This window comes from Pelobates fuscus, chromosome 8 (assembly GCF_036172605.1).
Source record: "Pelobates fuscus isolate aPelFus1 chromosome 8, aPelFus1.pri, whole genome shotgun sequence".
In the NCBI taxonomy this organism is placed as follows: domain Eukaryota; kingdom Metazoa; phylum Chordata; class Amphibia; order Anura; family Pelobatidae; genus Pelobates; species Pelobates fuscus.
In genome coordinates, this window is record NC_086324.1 from 80,847,809 (window position 1) to 80,868,732 (window position 20,924).

The 20,924-nt window shown below is 37.6% G+C and overlaps 1 protein-coding gene across 1 annotated transcript in view; it reads left to right on the top strand.

Moving 5' to 3' along the window:
• PLEKHM3 (pleckstrin homology domain containing M3) overlaps positions 1–20,924 on the top strand; it is a 220,129-nt gene that overhangs the window by 114,420 nt on the left and 84,785 nt on the right. The window contains exons 5-6 of the mRNA XM_063430113.1: positions 3,235–3,428; positions 20,801–20,864. Of these exons, the coding sequence (XP_063286183.1) occupies positions 3,235–3,428; positions 20,801–20,864 (258 nt within the window). The remainder of the gene's footprint in view (positions 1–3,234; positions 3,429–20,800; positions 20,865–20,924) is intronic.

Below are 20,924 nucleotides of genomic sequence, written 5' to 3' on the forward strand. Positions count from 1 at the left end.
AATAGAAGGGGAGCAAGGACAGAGCCTTGGGGAACACCAACTGAGACAGGACGAGGGGAGGAGGTATCCTTGGAAAAGGAGACACTGAATGAGTGTTGGGAGAGATAGGAGGAAAACCATGAGAGGACAGAGTAACAGAGACCTAGCGATTGAAGAGTTTGAAGGAGGAGAGCATGATCAACAGTGTCAAAGGCAGCAGAGAGGTCAAGAAGAATTAATATGGAGTAGTGACCTTTGGATTTTGCTGTGATTAGGTCATTAGTAACTTTGATAAGAGCAGTCTCAGTAGAGTGGAGAGAGCGGAAGCCAGACTGAAGAGGGTCAAGTAGAGAGTTGGAATTGAGGAAGAGCGACACACGGGTGAAGACAAGTCTTTCCAAAAGCTTTGATGAGAAAAGGACCACGGATATGGGAAGATAGTGAGAGGGGGAGGACTAGTCAAGAGATGTTTTTTTTCAGGATAGGTATTACAGTGGCATGTTTAAGGTCAGCAGGAACAGTGCCAGAAGAGAGAGAGCAGTTAAAGAGGTGTACCAATCAAAGGTTGCCTCTTTTTACAGAGGAGTGTGTATAACAAAAGTGCTCAAAAAAGTCAGAAAGTGATTTACAGGCAGCTCAATACACTGGTGTGGAAATATCCTCTATTCCACTGAATAAATTTAGTAGATATTGGTGCGGTGTAAGTGACAAGGACCTACACCTATAAGTGGAGCGCTCAAACACAGATAAATCTTACCAAAACGTAGTCTCATTCAATGGTAAAATATGGGGTACATGTCAAAGAAAAATACAGAAAATACAATATAGTGTAGATGGTACTGAAAAATGGCTTCACAGTGATTATAATGATATCGTGCTGAATATTACACTCACATTTCAAGGAGCCTGTATATAGAAAACACTGGCTCCGTATCAAGGCTTGTGTGCTGTTATGGTAGCACCACCCTCCTACTTCGGCTTTTTAAAGGACTTTTATTTGAGGACTTTTATCATCTTTGTTTTTATGTTTATTTTAAACCAATAAATTCACCATTTTCATTCAAAACCTCATCCAAGTCCTTTTTGGAGCCTCCAAGGAATCCTCACAGGGGAAGTGCCATCCCCATTCAAATTGGCACAAAACCTACACACCTAGAGCCGGGATTCGTAGGCTCAGGACCAGGTGAGCACCCCATTTATTGAACATATACCTGTGTCATTTATCACCATAAGTCTACACATTGGTCTGCTTTCTTCCCTTTTTTTTGTGTTCCTGAGAAATTCTTCAAGCCGAAGTAGGAGGGTGGTGCTACCATAACAGCACACAAGCCTTGATACGGAGCCAGTGTTTTCTATATACAGGCTCCTTGAAATGTGAGTGTAATATTCAGCACGATATCATTATAATCACTGTGAAGCCATTTTTCAGTACCATCTACACTATATTGTATTTTCTGTATTTTACTTTGACATGTACCCCATATTTTACCATTGAATGAGACTACGTTTTGGTAAGATTTATCTGTGTTTGAGCGCTCCACTTATAGGTGTAGGTCCTTGTCAGTTAAAGAGGTGTGTTAGGGTAGGCACAAGACAAGGGGAGAGAGATCTGATGAGGTGAGATGGGACAGGATCGAGCGGGCAAGTGGTGGGACGAGAGGAATGGAGAAGCGCAGCCACCTCTTGTTCAGTAGCCGGGGAGAAAGTCTGAAGGGTAGGGAAGGCATGATTTACGTGTGGTTGAGAAAGAGAACGGCAAGGAGGGGAGAATTGTTTCCTTAGCTGTTCAATCTTGTCGGTTAAGTAGCATGGAAAGCTATCAGCTGTAAGGTTAGTTTGGGGGGTGGCCACAGCAGGGCAGAGAAGAAAATTAAAGGTGTCAAAGAGACGTCTGGGATTGCGGGAGCATGAACTAATGAGAGAGGAAAAGTATGACTGTTTAGCGAGGGCAAGGGCTGCGCTGTATGAAAACAATATGAAACTATAGTGACCATAGTCTGCCTGGGTGCAGGACTTCCTCCAGGAGCATTCAGCACAACATAAACAACTCTGCAGATTGATTTAGTATGGTAATCATTCACTTAATGAACACTTTGTGCATTATAACCACTGCAGCTTTTATAAGTAGAGTAGGTGCCTTGGATCCCTGTGTCAATTATAAAAGAAAAATCTCAAGCACTCACTGTGATAGATTAAGCATATTCATTGGACACCGGGACGTTTTGACCTGTACCCTGATTTTTATCAAGCTAACACCACACCAGTAAATGAGCATATATTTGCACATAACCAATTAATATGAAATTGCATAATTAATTAAAGCACACAGTGTTGTAATTAAAGCAAACAATGAAATAATAAAAAATTTGTCAGTTTGATCCCTGTGCCGTCATTTGTTGTTGTTTTTTTTTTATGTATTCTAAAATGTTCAGCATCGTAACGTCACCACTATTCCTCATTTGGTCTTCTAGAAATTAAATGCTCATGCAGCTTCTAAACTACAATAAGTCGAGTAGTCAGCACACACACAGCACAATTGCTCTCTTTTCTTACCAGGTTAGGACAGAGAATATTTCACAATGCTCTGAGCTGGGCAGGTAATAAAGGAATTATGCCATGTGCATGTGCTTGCACACTCTCATAGCAAAAGGTCCAGGTAGTGTATAAACGGATTTGTTTGCCGTGAGTAATATGTGCACAGTGTCTGCTAACCCTGTACAAATGTTTGGCAGCATAGTTTCCTGAAATAACATCTAAAGCTGGAGGGTGGCATTAAGGATCTGAACATTTTACAGTATATGAGCTGTAGTGGTTATGGTGTGTGTATTGTCACAATAGATTACGTTTCAACATTTAACTCCGTCTTATGGGAACCAAAATAAGTATGGTTTCAATGTGCCAGCAGTTGTAATCATGTAAACAAAAAAAAACAAAAAAATTACTTAGATGGGAGAAAAATCTTTTGTTGCATTATTGTTGAATATTAGCAAACTGCCTGTGATATGGTATCTCAGTTCAACAATGATCAAGAACATATTGTCAAGAGGAAAGGAAAGAAGAAAAGCTGCTTTTTATATAAAGCCGTCTGTCCCATGAGGCAGGTGCACTTGTTAACAATATAATTCCCGACTGTGAGATTAAGAACGGTATTTAATTAGTATAACATGTACAAAGGAAACAAAGCAAGACATCAGGTTTCAAGAAAAGCTGTTGCAGGGTAAAGCCATACAACTGACCTCTTAATTTGTTTTTCAGGTATCCAAGCAGGCTAAAGAGTTTTTGGAGTATGTATTTGAAGAGCCATTGATTGATGTGCATCAGGAGAATCCACTGCTCTACAGACACGTTGAGGCACTGGCACATATTGTACGTCTGAGACAACAACTAAAGTCCCTCAGAGCCTACCTATTTAGCTGCCGTGCAGTGGTAGCTGAAGACTTACGTCGGAGGTGGGTTCCCTGTCCATATAAAATGTCACTTCATGGTTGATCGAACTCAGAAAATATTTGTGCTACACAAGACATTGTTTTATATTATTTACGTTCTCAATATTCAATGCTTTTCTTCCAAGTGAAAAGTGTATAATGTTTTCACACAAACTGTGTACACCTGGCAACAGCAATAATCACAAATACACTTATAAATAAATAATAAATAAATAAAAAGAGGAAAGAAAAGTTGAGAAAGAACAGGAGGGTAAGCAGAAAGATAAGGAGGAGAAGGATACTGGCTAATCCCGGAGAGGGCATATATCCAAACCTCAATCTGCACATGGAGAGGTATGAATGTTTGGGAGAGTAATGAGCCAGGAGTCCATGATCCTTAAAAAAGAATCTAAAAAGTTGTGCTGAGTGTCTGTCATCCTTTCCATATCATACACTGATCAGTCACAACATTAAAACTACTGACAGGTGAAGTGAATAACATTAATTATATTGTTACAGTGAAACCTGTCATGGGGTGTGATTTATTAGGCAGCAAGTGAACAGTCAGTCCTTGAATTTGATGTGTTGGAAGTAGGAAAAATGGTCAAGCTAAAAAATGTGAGTGACTTTGACAAGGGCCACATAGTGATGGATAGTTGGGACAGAGCATATCCAAATAGCAAGTCGTGTGGTGTGTTCCCAGTATACAGTAGTTAGTACCTACCAAAAGGGTTGCAAAAAAGGGCAACTATAGTTTATTGATCCATGTGGGGCGCCAAGGCTAGCCAATCACACAGAAGAGTTACAGGACCTCAAATTGCTGAAAAACGTAATGCTGGCCATGATAGATAGGTGTCAGAACTGACAATGCATTGCAGTTTCTGCATAGCCACAGACCGGTCAGAGCTCTTTGTGACCCATAGTCCACCACTGAAAGCGCCATCAGTGGGGACGTGTGCATCAGAACTGGACCATGGACCAATGGCAAAAGGTTGCCTGGTTTGATGAATCAAATTTTCTTTTAGATCAGGTGGATAGCTGAGTGCTGGTGTGTCGTTTACCTGGGCAAGAGATGGCAGCTGGATGCAAAATGGGAAGAAAGCAGGCCGGCGGAGGCACTGTTATGCTCTGGGCAATATTCTGCTGGAAAACCTTGGATCCTGGCATTCATGTGGATGTTAATTTGACGAGTACCACCTACCTTAAGATTATCGCAGACCACTTACACCCCTCCATGGCAGTGGTGTTCCCTGATGGCAGTGGCTTCTTTCAGCAGGATAATGCACCCTGTCACACTGCAAAAATTGTACAGGAATGGTTTGAGAAACCTGACAAAGAGTTCAAGGTATTTCCTAGGCCTCCAAATTCCAACGATCTTAATATGATTGAGCATCTGTTGGATGTGCTGGAACAACAAATCCGACCCATGAAGGCCTCACCTCACAACTTGCAGCATTTAATGGACCTGCTGCTAATGTTTTGGTGCCAGATACCACATGACACGTTCAGAGGTCTTCCCATTCCTTGACATATCAGAGCTGTTTTGGCAGCACGAGGGGGACCTACATGATAATAGGCAGGTGGTTTTATTGTGGAGTTGGGCCCGCCCCTGATTTAGCTATGCAAAGCCATATTAGAAGATATATTTCGTTTAAGATCTGGAAAGCTATCTTTTGGCAACCCTTGATACGTTAATTATATGATTGTAACATCAAAAATGTAGAATCAGGCACTCGGCGTTACTTTGCCACTTACTAAGCCACATTCTTTCAAATAATGAAATATACTTCCCTGTGATAGAAAATAACGAAACTCTGGGGTTTTTTTTAGATCCAAAACAAGAATCCCCTGCTTTTGTTGATTAATTAGGCATAGCCTCCCTTGCTGATTCCAAACAAAATACATGATTCATACGATACTAAACAAGCAGTGTCTCCTTTCTGATGCAGAAAATCAGGATACTACATAACCTGTCATTATAAAATAATGGTGAATTATGAACAGGAATAAATTTTAACTAATTTAAATTAAAGAAAAAAATAACACTAATATTTGATATGATTGTATTACATATACTGGCCAAATCGAAATCTCTTGTAACATGTTCATTAATAGGACTGTACAAGGATCACAAGGTCTTTCTGTGACACCCTCACTAGAGGGTTTATAGTGTGTGTGTATATATATATATATATATATATGTATATATAAAATAAAAAAATAAGTTATGACCTGAGGAAAGTTCGGTGTACGAACTGAAACGTTGACTGTTTAAATGGATTAAGCTCTGGATTAAAGGCTTCATCTTTACGAGACCTTGAGTGCTGACTTTATATTATACAGTATAAATTGTGCAGCTGAGCACCCGGCAAAAACACAGGGAGGCTGGAGTGCAAAACTTCACAGAGTGTGTGTGTGTGTGTGTGTGTGTGTATATATATATATATATATATATATATATATATATATATATATATATAGGAGTGTACCCTTTCTATTCTGGGTTATCTACTAAACGCGGATTGCACCAGGGTAAAAAAATCTTTCTATATACTTTTTAGGTGAGTGCCAGCCTTTGTTTTTTATATATATATATATATATATATATATATGTATATATATATATATATATATATGTGTGTGTGTGTATATATATAATATATATGTGTGTTCAGGGCTACATCAGTTATGACTGACGTAAGATTGGTGTTATAGAACCTGTGATAGGAACAAGTCGGTTGATGTGTGCCAAAACCGACATATGCTGTAGGCCAGAAATAAAAGTGGGCCTACACTAGTAGAGTATGTTGCATAAAGGCAGCAGATCGTCAGACAGCCAAGCCTTCCAATATATATGTATGTATAATTGTATTTTTTATGTACCATAGGCACTTTGTTTCATTAGAGAGAATATACATGTAAATATGGAACACTATGCGTTTATGTAAAAGGACACTATAAGCATCCAAACCACTTCACCTAATTGAAGTAGTGTCTGTGCAGTGTCCATGTCCCCTTAGTTCACAACACCTTGAAATATCACTACAGGTCACTATTTTAGTGGATACAAGTAAGTACTGAAAAACAGTCCTTAATTAAATGGAACCCATAGTCCTGAAATTAACATAATATTTTGGGACTCTAAGGTTCCTTTCTGTAGCTGTGAACTCTGTCCATCCCCCTTTGGTATTTTAAAAATTCTCCTAAATAAAGATTACTTACCTTGTTTCCAGTTTGGAGACACCTGTGCTGCAGCTACCCTCTCAATCTTTGTCAGCATGCCTTCTGGTTTTTCTGTGTTCTAATCTAATCTAGAAGCATTGGGGACGAGATACACATGCATTGCAAATCGCCACTCTCCTCCAATTGAATGCTGTTATGAGCATCATTTGATTGAAAAACCAAGTTTGACTCAGTTCTACAGGTAGAATAAATAAAGGTGCAGTATAACAAGGATTCTCAAACCTTGTGTGACAAACAAATCAAAGAAAAAAAAACAACACAAACCACCAAAAAACAATAGAAATAATCTTTAAGTGCAATATAAATGAGTATGAATGTACATTCATGAAGCAGTAGATATGCTTCAAGTTAAATAACCTAAAAGATAGAAAACAGAAATAGACAATAGTGCAGTATGCCTTAACAATGTGCATATTTGGTTGAATTCATAGAGAACTCACTCACACTTTGAAGAGCTCTGTTGTATTCTGCATGGACGGTACAATGTTGGTTCGGGGACCGACTACTACCTGGATTCATATATATACTAATATGCAGATTGTACCGTCCATTGTAATACAGCAGTGAACTAAGTAGCTCGTCAAAATGTGAGTGTGTTCTCTGTACGAATTCAACCAAATCTGCACATTGTCTATTTCTGTTTTATTTTTTCAAGGTTATTTAACTTGAAGCATCTCTACTGGTTCATGTATGTATATGCATTATTTATATTGTTTTTTGGAGTGGTTTATCAGATTTTTTTTTCCTTTGGACTACAGGTAGAAGCATCTCTAGTGGCTATCATGAAGACAGGCACTAGAAGTGCATTTAACTAATCAATGTAAACATTGCCGTTCCAAAACTGCAATGTTTTACATTGAAGGATTAAACAAAAAACAAGACCACTGCACCCAGACCACTTCATTGATGGTGCATTTAGTGAACCCTCTATATTTATTGCATGAACACCTAAATATCAATGAAATCATTCATGTGTGAGAAGCTTTGGACGGCAGATTTTGCCTCAACACGTCGCTATGAGAACCATTTGATTGGACACAAAAAAGTATTGATGAATCTTCATTAGCTACAGAGGCTAGTTTTGCAGCTAAGAAAATCTAGGTTTTTAGTGTTTAGTAGGTGTGTGTGCATAGTAAATGCATATTTTTTGGAACAATTTATTATATGTTTATATACAAAAATAATATGCCTTTTCACACAATAAATTTCAATTTATTACTAGCTTAGCTTGAATTTAAATTCTAGAGTCAGCAAGCATTTTTGAAACACAAATTAATTGGAGGACCTTTGATTTATTAGGATGGACAGAATAAAAAACAATAACGATTGAAAAGTTGAACATTTCTGATATTCCTTTATATACACCTTCACACGGCTGACAACCTGGTCTGCTCTTGCAACACCCCTTTTTCAAAAGCGATATTTTATTCCGATTCCTCAGGACTATATTTTTAAATGTCTTAGTCTTGAATACAAATCCCTCCACACACGACCTCCCAGTTTCTCCTCACTAGTCTCCCAATATACCGCTACCTATCTATACTTATACATCTTTATTCCTTCACCTCTAACTTCCTTAATACCTATGGGCTCCTTCTTGATTCCATTCATTATCACTCCAAGGCTGCAATGTTTTATTTTTGGATAAGCTTTTCACATGATTTAATATTATTAGATAAACCATTAAAATTATTTAATTGTCTAAAATATATATATATATGTTAAAAGGCCATTAGGCCTGAATTTGTGGAAGGAATCCCTACCTAAACTCCCAGCCCCTACTCACCTCTGCCGTTCAAGCTGATTGACCCCACCCACCTGCACCCATCATAAATTACATTATCACCTTTGTGGGCCCTCTTTTATTACAGGCCTACTTGTTCGTTGGTTTTGGCACGCCTCAACTAACTATGCATCTTCTTATGCATTCCATAACCCATTAAATTCCGAGCACAAATATATATATATATATATATATATATATATATATATATATAGTGTATATTTACAACAAAAAAAAAGGTATCAAAAAAAATTACCATTTAAAGACCACATGTCACCTTATACCTGAGAGTCCACTCGGTCAGCTTGGGCCGCAGTTAGTGGCCCTACACTGCTAGATGAGCACTCTAAGTAGGCGCCGCACTTCATTTTCTCTCCCTGGTACTGGGGACATTTAGAATTACCATGGCTAAGCATGATACCGCGGCTGAGCGAGATCATGCTTAGCCATGGTAATTTTAAATGTCCCTGTTACCAAGGAGACCCCCTGCTTGCTCCCTGCTAAGTGATCAGTGCTGGCCTTTGCTGGCTGCCCAGCACAAATCACTGTTCCTGGAGCAGCAGCATGAGAAAAAGATGGGGCAGGCCATCTCATGCCGCAATCACAATGTAGAGAGGGCTCACAAAGCTCTGAGGTGGGATTTTAGGGAATGTTTTGGGGCAGGATCATGGGTACAATTACCGTTGGATTATGGGCAGGATTAGTTGTTGGATTATGGACAGGATTAGGGGTTGGATTAGTGATTGGATAATGGACTGGTTAAAGTGTTGGAATAGAAGTATTATTGTTATCGAGAATAGTAGCAGAATTTAAATATTGGGTATTTGCAGTGGTGGGACATACATGGTCTCTCAATTTTTCTAAATTAAAACACATCTGAAAAAAAACCCAACAATTTTTGACCTATGCTCGTGATAAAATGGTTAAATAAAAAGTGTCAAAATGCGCTTGGTTTCATAACCTGTGGGGTATACTTTCTACAAAAATATATTTGTATAGCTGTTTTGGATAATGTTACTACTATAAAAGTTGTAGTCTTAACATGCTAAGTTTAGCTCTAAGTTTTAGCTCTAAAATTACTATTCACAACTTGTTGTGTTTGTTCTATAACTTCTAAAAATGTATTGAAATTAAGACATATTGAGCATTAACAATCAGGACTAATTAGAGAATCTATGTTGAGTCCGTTTTGTTAGTTGCACTTGTTGTATAGAAATAATTAAATGCAAAACTGGTGGGGATTTGTTTTTTATTTATTTAATGTTTTAATATTTTATTCTTATTTACTATTGTGTTATTTATAGATGTAGGGTATCAAAAAAAAAAACAAAACATATTTCACGTTAAAAAAAAAAAAAAAAAAAAAGATACATAATATGTATGTGTGCACACATGCAGAAATGGTGACATTGTGGTAGAATGACAATGGCTAAAGTACCAAAAAGGCCCTACTCACAAATATGCCACTAATGACTGTAACATTGAACAAACTATTATATCAACACAGTCTGGCAGCGCCATTAATCTGAGTTGTTGCTACTACTTATTAGATTATAATTTTCATAGTATAGCTATGCGTAATATAAAAACACATTGGTTTATCCAACAATATTCATAACTTTAGAAGGGATTTTTTTTGTTTTGTTTGCTGCTTCATATGGAGAGAGATTTTTTATAAATAGATTGCTTTATTTCTCTTATTCAACGTAAACGATTTCACTACCAGAACTTTGGAGTGCATCATTTAAAAAATAGGTTTCCCCATAGACTCTATATGTATGGACGAATGTAGATTTCAACGTAGGTGTTTTTGTAGTGAAAAAAGAATTATAATGAATCGAAAACTAAGGAGCAAAAAAATTACCCAACTCTGTTAAATGCTATTTCTTACTTTTGCAGTAGATTAAAGATATTGCATATGTTCTACAGACCGTAATAGAAAATAAGTATACTGCAAAATTAGGATTTGTGAAATAAAAATGCTTTGTTGCTGTCAAAGAATGGTAAAATGATATATTGAAATAATTAGTAGTCTCGATACTCCTTTTCAAAAGCTTAACTTTTTGCAATGTGTTAAATGTCTAAGTAAATTATATGATATTCCCTTTATGGGGGAGGGGGTGTGGGGGGGAATTAAACGCCCGCCAACAGTGTCTGAATGATTCTTAACTATTTAGCTGCTAAAAGGGCATTCAGTAATGCATTCTTAAAGTCTTAACATTCAAGGAGTTAGTGCTGAACAACTAAGTATGGCCAGTGGAAGGTCTATGACAGTCTTACATAAACAAACTGTAAGCCACTGTTAATATTGCTGTCGGGAAGCTAAAAAGCAAGTTGATTGATGAGATTGGGACAGTGCTTCATTTAGTACTGCTGTATCTTCACTCTTGCACCCTTATTAGGAAAATTGTACAATGCTTTATACTTCTTTTGTTTCATAGAGCTCTCATCATCACAATTTAAAAGGTGATTTGTTTTTGTAGTTTCCTTTTTTTTTTTTAATCAATTCTTTTTTTTTTTATTCAGTAAACCATGTGAATACTTTTAACATTATCATTATGTCCTTGTGTCAAATTTTAAACATAGTGATTTACATCACTAAATTACTTGTCACATAAACATTAGCACTGCTATTGTTAGTAATTAGCATGTATTATGGACTACTATTGATATTTATGAATATAATTACAAAGCAACTTCCAGCCTCCCCTATCCCATACCGTCCAACGATTCTGATGATTTTGGGTGAAGGTAGGCTAGACAAAATCATATCCCTGTCATTGGTAAAAAGCTTGTTCAGTAGATGCGCCCCCTAGGGGTTCCTCTAGTAAATCACCAATGGTGTAGCACTTCCAGGCCCACGACTAGCATTCTGAGGAGCATAGATGTTGCATTTCAAAATAATTTAACAAAGGCTTTGTGTCTGTGATGCACGCAAAGCATTTTACTTACAAAGTATTTTAAATACATAGATTTATTCTTGTGAAAGCATTTATGCTGTAAATAGGTTTCATGACTAATTTAATTTACACAATGGTAGTATCTGGCTCATTGTACACATTCTTTGTAACAATATCAATGGTTTTAAAGCCTCCAGACTTTTGCCTCTCAAGTACAGAGAAACATTGATTTGAGTCTCTCCGAAAAAATGTATAAAGTTTAAAATAAAAAGTAAGATGAGACTATTGAAATGTAAAATAGGTTTGCAGTTTTATAACCATCTGGCTTGACTCATGTTATACAACTAAGTGTAGCTTCCCGTAATAATATCAAAAGCTTATATTTTAACTTCTATTTCCCCGTCACCTGCTGAGAGCAACAATTATTTTTTCAGTGGGTGTTATACTTGCTGTAAGACACACCTCTCCTGCATACCCATATTTTGGAAGCACTAACTTGCTTCCAAAAACATGTTTAAAGTCGCCAAAACCTTTCGTTGGCTTTGTGTAATTAAAATATATCTGTTCTCTCTCTCCATTCTCAGATTGGCTGTCCCAAGCTGCTGCAATAAATCATTCTTGCTGTTTCTCTCCCCTCTCCGTGTTGCTGCTGCTCTCACACAGAACCTGGCCCTTCTCCCAACTTCCCCTTACAGGCATTGTTTTCCCTTAGGCTGAATTTAATCAGGAGAGAATAACAGATATGCAGAGCACCGCCTCCTTATCCCAGTGCTGATCTGCACAGGTCCAGCACAGACTAAACTGACTGTGAAGAAGGGGAAATAGCGTTTTTTTTTTTTTTTTTAATCTTTGTTTTTATTGAGGCATAGGATGGGTCAGTACAGAAAGTAAAACAAGAGGTTAAAGCATGAGGAACATACGTTATACATAACTGGTTATGCAATGGTTACATGCACTCTCGAGCATAACGGCCTCTTATTTATGAAAGTTTTAACTGTGGTATTATACAGGCTAAACAAGTTATGTGTGCTAAATACTAGAGGTTCACTTAGCTAAGTCAGATTCAAAGCTGAATGTTACCTCGCTGGTATATCTAAGCATGGAAGTGGGTATTAATGGCAAGTCAACAGGCTAGTTTATCAACGCTGATTTTGACCCTCAGCTTATGTGGAGTAGTGTATTTGAGGGGGCTTGGGGACTAGGAGCCTATCTGATAACACAAATATTTAAAGCTTGTGAGGGACATGAGACAAAGCGTACTAAAGTAAATAAAACACAGCTATGTAGAGTGGACAAAAGAGAACATATAAATGCTTGTTCCTATAAAGGAAACATGAGCTGAGTCATATAAACAGAAAATATAGTAGACATGGTGATTGCATAGTCAGATTATATCATGTTTGGTACTAAGTCCTGTATCACACTTTTAAGGTACAGCACAGAGGCATGCTAGTGGTACTTATTAGGCAACATCGAATGAACATTAATCGTATGAGAGAGTCCCAATGTGTGAGTGTGTGGGCTTAATGTTGGGCTTAGGCACATGTCATCCAGCCAGCCTGCACCTCATGGTAGAGGGCTGGTGCTTCTATGGTACGGCAGGTTCAGCCAATGCCCCGCTTGTGCTGGAGTGTTATTGCTGAGGCGCCCTTGAGTCTGCCCGGGCCTTCCTGGTACTCAGCTCCCCACATTGCAGTTCTCCCTCTGCACTTCCTGGGTGCTCGTCGTCCGGGTGCCGTGTCTCTTCGGCCCGAGGCCTTAGTAGGGGCCTTTGCCGCATGTCCATTGACCCCATCAACAGGGTCGGGGGCCCGAGGGTGTGCTGGAACACGACGATCTCCTCGGGTATATGGGTGGCGTGGGAGGATCACCTCCAGGTAAGCCCCCAGCTCGGAAGAAGGGCATACGGTCCTAGGATCGACTTCGTCCCTGTGAGTGGTGAGGTGTGCCGTTCGGCCCTTGGGTGGTCCCTGTGGGTTCCCCAGAGTGTCACCACCAGGTAGGGCTGTTGTAGAGGTCGTGACTGTGCGGCAGCGACGGGTAGTATATCCACCTGTAGCCCGCTTTTTCCGTCTGTGGGTTTTATGTGGTAGCGGTTGTCCCTTTGGTGCAGTGAGGATGTTGTAGTTTGGCTGTCGGCGCTTGGGAGGCCGCTGAGGTCGCCGTTCATTGCGTTTTTGTTCACCTCTGTCCGGCTTCCTTGTGGCTTGTGCTTGTCTCATGCGATCCTGCAGCATGGACCAGAAATTGTCAAATATGACCCCCAGGGTGTCCGTAGCATGACACCTGGGGTCTGCTTTATCCAGTTGCGGTATTGTCTGGCCCATTGTTGCAGCGCCTGGTGCGTCCGCCATGTTAAGTGGCTCCAGACCCTGGCAGCTTGATGGTTCTGCTGGGTACAGAACCATCACAGGTCTTTGGGAACCGGGATAACCCCCATCGGTGGGGGGGGGGGGGTAGGATGTGTGTGCCCCCTCGTCTGCCAGAGAACCGGGAGAGCGGCCGTCTCTCCTCGGCTCCCACCCACACAGGCTGCTCGTCGCACGTGGTTCGCCCGGCTCCGGAGGACCAAGTGTCTGGTATCCCCGGGTTCAGGTCGGTCTGCTACACTCGATAAGCGCTGCCTGCAATCCGTGTGCTCGGGTGGTCGGGCGTTGTGCCCTGAATCTTGACTCCAGACTCGTGAGCCCACTCTTTGCACGTCTTGTCCGTTTGGCAGTCAGACTCCGCCCCTTTTTATTATTAATTCTCTATCATTTACGATGAAATTGTATTTGTCAGATTGACAAATTAAAAAGGGAACTTTGCAGTATGTTTATATGAAACTGATTATTTAAAACCTAAAGTGTTTGAGTTCTGATGGTCCTATTTTAACCTTGTGTCCAAAGAAAATGGTTGTTCCATATAACTTAGGTTAATCTCAGTCGGCAGGCATTAGGCTGATAAAGAGTAAAACCTTCCAAAAATAGTTGTTGCAGGCTTATGTAGTATATTATGTATTATATTATTATAAAATGCCATTATTGGCTCTATGGCTAGTTTGAAGTTGAGTGCATCTATGGGCTCTAACGCTAGTCTGATGTTAAATGCATTGTATTTTGTATGTTGTATCAATTGGTAGCACCTTTTGAACTATTTATGTTCTCATGAGTACAGCATCTATCCGTCTGTCTTAGCTGTCTTTCAACATATATATAACACATAAAGCAAGCAATAACTACATACGCAAATGTGAAAAATCTTCTCCAACTGATTTATATAAATAAGATAGACAGTAATTGTAACGTGATTGGTACACAGCAGATTGTGAGCATCAGCCCATTTTAGAAAGTTATGACAATTTGCCCGAGTCTGCAAGGGCGTTGCACCTGCAGGCGCTGCTTTCAGAATTTCATTTAAAATAAGTCAATTCCGATTAGCTCCAATAAGATAAGCAGAGTCATGCTGACCGCTTTCGGCAAATGAGCACGGTACTGTGTCGAGACATTTTGCTTCTCCAGCAGTTTAAGATTGGATGTAGCAGAGGCGACCAAGGGACCTAGGTAAGTTATTTTATAGCATTGTTTGACAAATTACAGTGAGATTGGTTCCAGGGCGCTCCTGGCACCATAACTACTGCTGAATTTAGTAATTTAGTCGTTATGATGTTTGGAGTGTTAATTTAAATCTCTGGCATTTCATGGCTGCATACTTATTTTCTTTCCCTTTAACAAATCTAGGTCACTTCACTTTATCCATCATTAAAAGCATAATACAGCGTTATTATGCTGGGATGACCAATATATTCTTATATTTTAAACCAACTACAACACACTGTATATATGTCATCCATCTTCCACAATGAAAAGAAGCGATATTATAAAGTATATCATAAGGTGCTGTAATAAAACAGAATTACTGTTTGAAATTTTCAATTCTAACACAATTAAGTGAGGATACAAATTTAATGACAGCAATTTCAGACATGTAATTTGTCTCAGTCTGAATTGTATTCTCAGAAGGACTAAAAGCCGCACTGCTTTCAATAGTGCTTACTCTTGAAGGATTCCAGATGGCCTAAAATCTTTTGGTTGAAGACCCAGGAATCTATATAATGGAATACGTATTTACAATATCCACTTAAATAAGCATATTGGGGAAATGTAGTGTAAACATTTTAAACCAATGGTGTTTCAACAAGTAAACTGTAAGTAATACAATTTTATTAGACTGGCGGCTGTACAGACTAGACGCAGTGCCTTTCAAGATAAAATGTTAGACTTTCCTGTTTAAAAAGGTGTTATGTCTCGGCCCCCCCAAAAAAAAAACAACTAATGGCAGCAATGATAAATTTGCTTGTTTGAATGAAGGTGATTAATGTACGCTTTTAAAAATGTATATTTTATCTATATGTTCTATATATATATGCCATGAGTGTGTGAATACATATCTTTAAATTGGTTTTTCATGTGTTCTGTTTGTAAAGGAAGATACATAATGGATTGTGTATTTGTTTTTAATTTATTCTTAATAATGGACTCTAAGTGAGCTTTTAACATTGCCATAGTTACTCTTTTCAATAAGGAACTGTGAGCATCTAGTATGAATTACGTATGTGTATGGCCGTATTTGTATCTAAAAAATGTAAACAGAAAAAAATAAAATATTGAGACTTATTTATTAACTTGGGAAAGTTAGAGACAAAGCCAAAATCATTGACCTTTAGTAGTCTTTAGGGAATAATATTGGATGTATTGTATGTGTGAAATTAACAAACTCCAAAACCAAGCTTGACAAAGTAACAGCCAGAAGGCTTGCCATCCATTCAAGGAGGAAGTGAGAACTTTTCATACAGAACTTTTGTTGACACATTAGCTGCTCGTGTGGCCTACCTTCCAAAGAGTCACTATTAGGGCTATTCACTTAAGTGGGAATTCAATGTGCATTTTAAATTTAATGCCAAAATTAATGTTTTTTTTCTTTTTTTTTTATCATCTTTATTAAAGTCCGATGCACAGAGAAAAAACCTTCACAATAGTAACAATATATAAATTTTAACAGTAATCACAGTGGATCAGAATAATTTTCCAATTAAGCAAACATTCAATCTACATTCAAACTACAAACAACATTCATTCTAACCCGAGGTGGAGAGATGGTGGGCATAAATAGCCATTGGTAGATAGTCTGAAAATCTTATTTAAAAATCTAAAACGTAACAGTGTTTGGAGATGTTAACCATTTTTCCCATATTTTTTTATATAACGCCAGTTGGTTATTTATCAAAAAATAGCCTTTCTCCATAGAGCACTGGTGATTTATCTGAATTAGTATCTCATGCCAATTTCTAGCCATGCATACTTTGTACTGCCTGCAAAATGTGAATCGTCAGGGAAAGTGATCGTTTATCCATTTGGGGAAGTTCTAAATAAAAGAGAAAAGACTGCGGAGACAATACTATCTCTATTCCCAAAATTTCGGGAAAGGAGTCTTGTTAGATATTTTTTTTTAATCCCAAGCATTCCCACCAAACGTGAAAATGGGATCCCTTTGCGTTACCGCATCTCCAGCATTAGTCTGAATGGTCGTTATAAATGTTGTTTAGTTTTGTTGGAACCATGTACCACCTGTATAGTACTTTAAAATGCAACTCAATCAAAATTGCACAATGAATGTCCTTTTTGACCTGTTTAATACTCTGTTTCCAGGAGTGTACCTCAAATGTTTTCTTTAAGTCTAATTCCCATTTCAGAATGGGAGACTATTTCATAAAGGTATCATTAGTGCTGAGAAACTTGAGTGAGCAGGATGTTCTTTTATGGGGATTGTGATTCACTAGGAAGTCAGTGATATTGTTGTGATCTAATATTTGCTTTGTAGATAGGTAATTTTAACTCTTAGGTATGTAAATACCTCGCCTGGGGCTAGAGAGTAAGTATCCTGTAATAAGTGGAAAGGAATTAAACTACCCTTTGAGTGGATATAAATTGATGAATTTGAAGAATTCTCTAATCCAGGTATTCTTCTAATTCAGCTATTTTGTCCTAAAAACATTCACTTTGAATTCTAATTGTAGTAAATAACACTGTATAAAAAACATTTGACTGGCTGGGTTATCATGACTAGTGATTATCTCCCAGAGATGCATCAAGGACTCCCATTCGCTGATGGATTAGAGACATTTTTTAAGAGACTTGTGGAGCAGTAATCTAAAGGTAAAAATAAATCCTCTAAAGTTAGAAAGAAATATATTAAGTATAAAGAAGTAGTGTCCCTCCTCCAGCCCTTCCCATGAGCAGTGGGTGGGGGCTGTAAATAAAATAACCTAGGGATTCCGATGGTCCCCCCAGCCCCACTCTTTGTTGGAGCATGGTGGCTATGCAAATATTAACTTGAAGAAACAAAATGTCCCCCTCAGCCATTAGCCATAGGTGGTGGGCGAGGGCTTTAAATATGAACTTAACCTAGGTGGGGACATAATGTCCCCACAGCCATCACCTGTTGGTGGCAAATGGGGACTAATAATACCATATACATGGGGGAGTGGACATATTATTGCTCACCCCCCAAAATCATGATAGTTTTAAATAAACTCTCCCCAACAAAATTATATATATCTTATATTATATATAAGATAACCCAATAACCCTAACAATAGTGAGGCGGGCCCATTATATATATTTGCCTCAGATATTTTTAAAACTTTTTTCTTCAGTCACAAAACAAACATTAAATCCCATCACAATTTTTAAAATAAAAAGGACCAGGTCCCAAAGAAGCCCTTGTAAGGTTTTTTAAATTAATTAATTTATTATTATTTCTTTAGAGCCCCATTGTGGGAGCACAGGGGTATACTATGTCATTCCCCCACAGCTTTATTATTTCTTTATATCCGCACATAGAACTTCATTATTTTATTTCTTTCCCAGGGCTTGCCAGGTCCCTCCTTTATTGTATTAGTGACTATAGGTGCTCAGTCGCTTGTCATTTTGTGCTCGCAGATTAGTAGGTATTCCCGTACCCATAGCATGGTGGAGTGGGGACATGATATACTAATATGGGTTCATATTGATCTTCATAAGCTTTAATTTGTCACTTAGCTCCTAAGTAAAGTGTGCAGAATTAATTCAGCCCCTCACCTGCAGCATTTGGTGAGGGGTGTCAAAAGGGAATTTAAAATTGTACTCCCTATCCCACATGCTTTTTGTGATTGTGGGAAAATCACCATGTGGAGCAGACCTCTTCATTGCTTCTATTTTTAAATAATCTAATTACAATGAGCGAGCCTTCTTGCAATTAAGCTAATAACAGATGAACAAATTTTATGGCAGAATTTTAGTTCGATAAGCAATTTGTTTTTTATTCCGTTAGAATTACAATTTTGTCATTTCTAATTTGTGAGAATGAACAAATTGCCAGAAATTTAGATGAAAAACAAAATGCACAAGTCTAATAGAATCTGAACGTTAATACTTTAGTTTAATTATTCTTAATTTTTTTAAACAGGGACCTAAAATATATACAAAGTAACCAATTCTTCAATTCTAAAATGATTTAATTGATCCATTTTCAATAAAATAAAAAAATTCATACATAAAATAATTCTGCAAAAAAAAAATGTTTTTTTAATGTTATTGGGCTTACTTAAGACATGTTCCAACCATTAGGAGCCACTGTAATTCTTTTAGGTTCAGTTTTGGTTTGCAACCCAATGGTTAACGATAACTTGTTTAGTTTTAGTACACTATCCCTTCTTTTTTTTTTTTTTTTTATTGTAAGAAACACCTTTTGTGCAAATATAGAAGGTGCTTGTACATTATCAAGCTATTTCAGATGCACAACACTCATTTTTTAAGGTTTGTACCTTTAGTAAACACTTGGGCTTAGATGCAACCTCAGCATCTTGCTTTTGACCGAAGAGGATGGTCCCAGAATGTATATGAAAATGTAGATGCAGAATCACATACTGTAATCTTATCTGATTTGATATTTATTTCATTTCACTATTGGTTTTACTTCTAGTATGTGATTTTATTGTGTTTCACTATTGCTGATACTCAAAAACTTTATAAAATAAATATTGTAAAAAAAGAAAGAATCCTAAAAGTTAAAAATTAAGTACTGTTCTTTCTGGGTGCTTGAAGTAAGCTGTGCAGATATATGTTTCTGTTTGTCAGTCATCTTCCTACCCTATAGATGGATAACCAGACACCAATATATAATATTGCCATATGGCAGAAGTAGCTTTATTGTATTAATAATTATATTACAATTACATTACAGATTTTACTATCACTTATTTCAGATTTGTGCCAGAGGTCTGAAACTGTATATTAAATACTGTCAAGTACCTAAACTGAAAACTCAGTTTTTCAGGCTGTAAAAATCAAATAATAAGTACATGAAATCAGATTATAGTTGGAAAAGGACTGCCAAATCAAATTAATTTTACACAGATACAGCACCACTCGAGTACAGCGTATATTTTATTTTATTCAACTACAACCCATTGGTTTGTGTCTGGCAGGCCTGGTCCAGTAATGTGTTTATTTTTATCTGATGTCATTGATCTTACGCAGACATTGACAAATGCTTATAACAGACTCGAGCACTTAGGTCTGTCAAAATTGAATCGAGGAAGATTGTAAGTGAGGCCATATGGAATGAAAGCAAGGCTAAACGTTAGCCATTTTGCAGCAGATGATTCAAAGATGGCTGCCATTAGTTAACAGCATGATGCTAGTGTTGGAAAATTTATTTTTTATGACATATGTGTGAGAAAGCTTTATGCCCATAAGATAATGATTCCAATGACAAGATGCAATAAAGTAAAATGCTAAGTGTGTCATGTAGCATTACAATGCCACAGTAGATCTAATTTTTCATATATTTACTGAATTTAATGTACTTTCATATATTTGTGTGCTGTTTATATTGCACATTTGCACTTTGTTCTAAGGCTTATTTAAAAAAAAGAAAAAAGAAAAAAAAGACACATACAGAAACAGTGAAAGAACAAAGGGAACTGAAAACAGCTATGGCATTGATGTCTAAATTTGACACCCTAAGTGTTTGTGATCTATATTTACAATTAGTATGGGAGACAGTTTTAAACCATAAGAAATGCAAAAGGTAGTTCACAAACAGCGCTTGTTGTGGCATTACTGATCCTCTGTCACACCCCCATGTGCTCCAAGCATAAACAAAAACACTACTTGTGCATTCTGAAAATATTTTGACAAGAACAGCAAATCTTTCTCAAGAACGAGATTCAGGAGCAAGATGTAAGACGACATTTGACATTTATTGGGTTGGGGGTGTTTAGAAACGTCACCCAATTTTTATTGTCTACATGCTGATTATCTGAGGATACCTGAAGAGCAATGTATTTATGAACTGCTGTTAAGCCAGGTACTGCTGTATTGTCTTTGCAAGCTCTTTTGCTTTAATTCGTCTTCTACATTTTCACTGAATTTTTTTTTTCTTTGCAGAATTTTCCCTCGAGAATATCTTTTCCAACAAATTCACCTATATTCACTTGCAGACCTGCAACAGGTTAGACACATCTCCGTTTATATTAGAATATATACATGTATATATGTTTTTGCTTGTTTT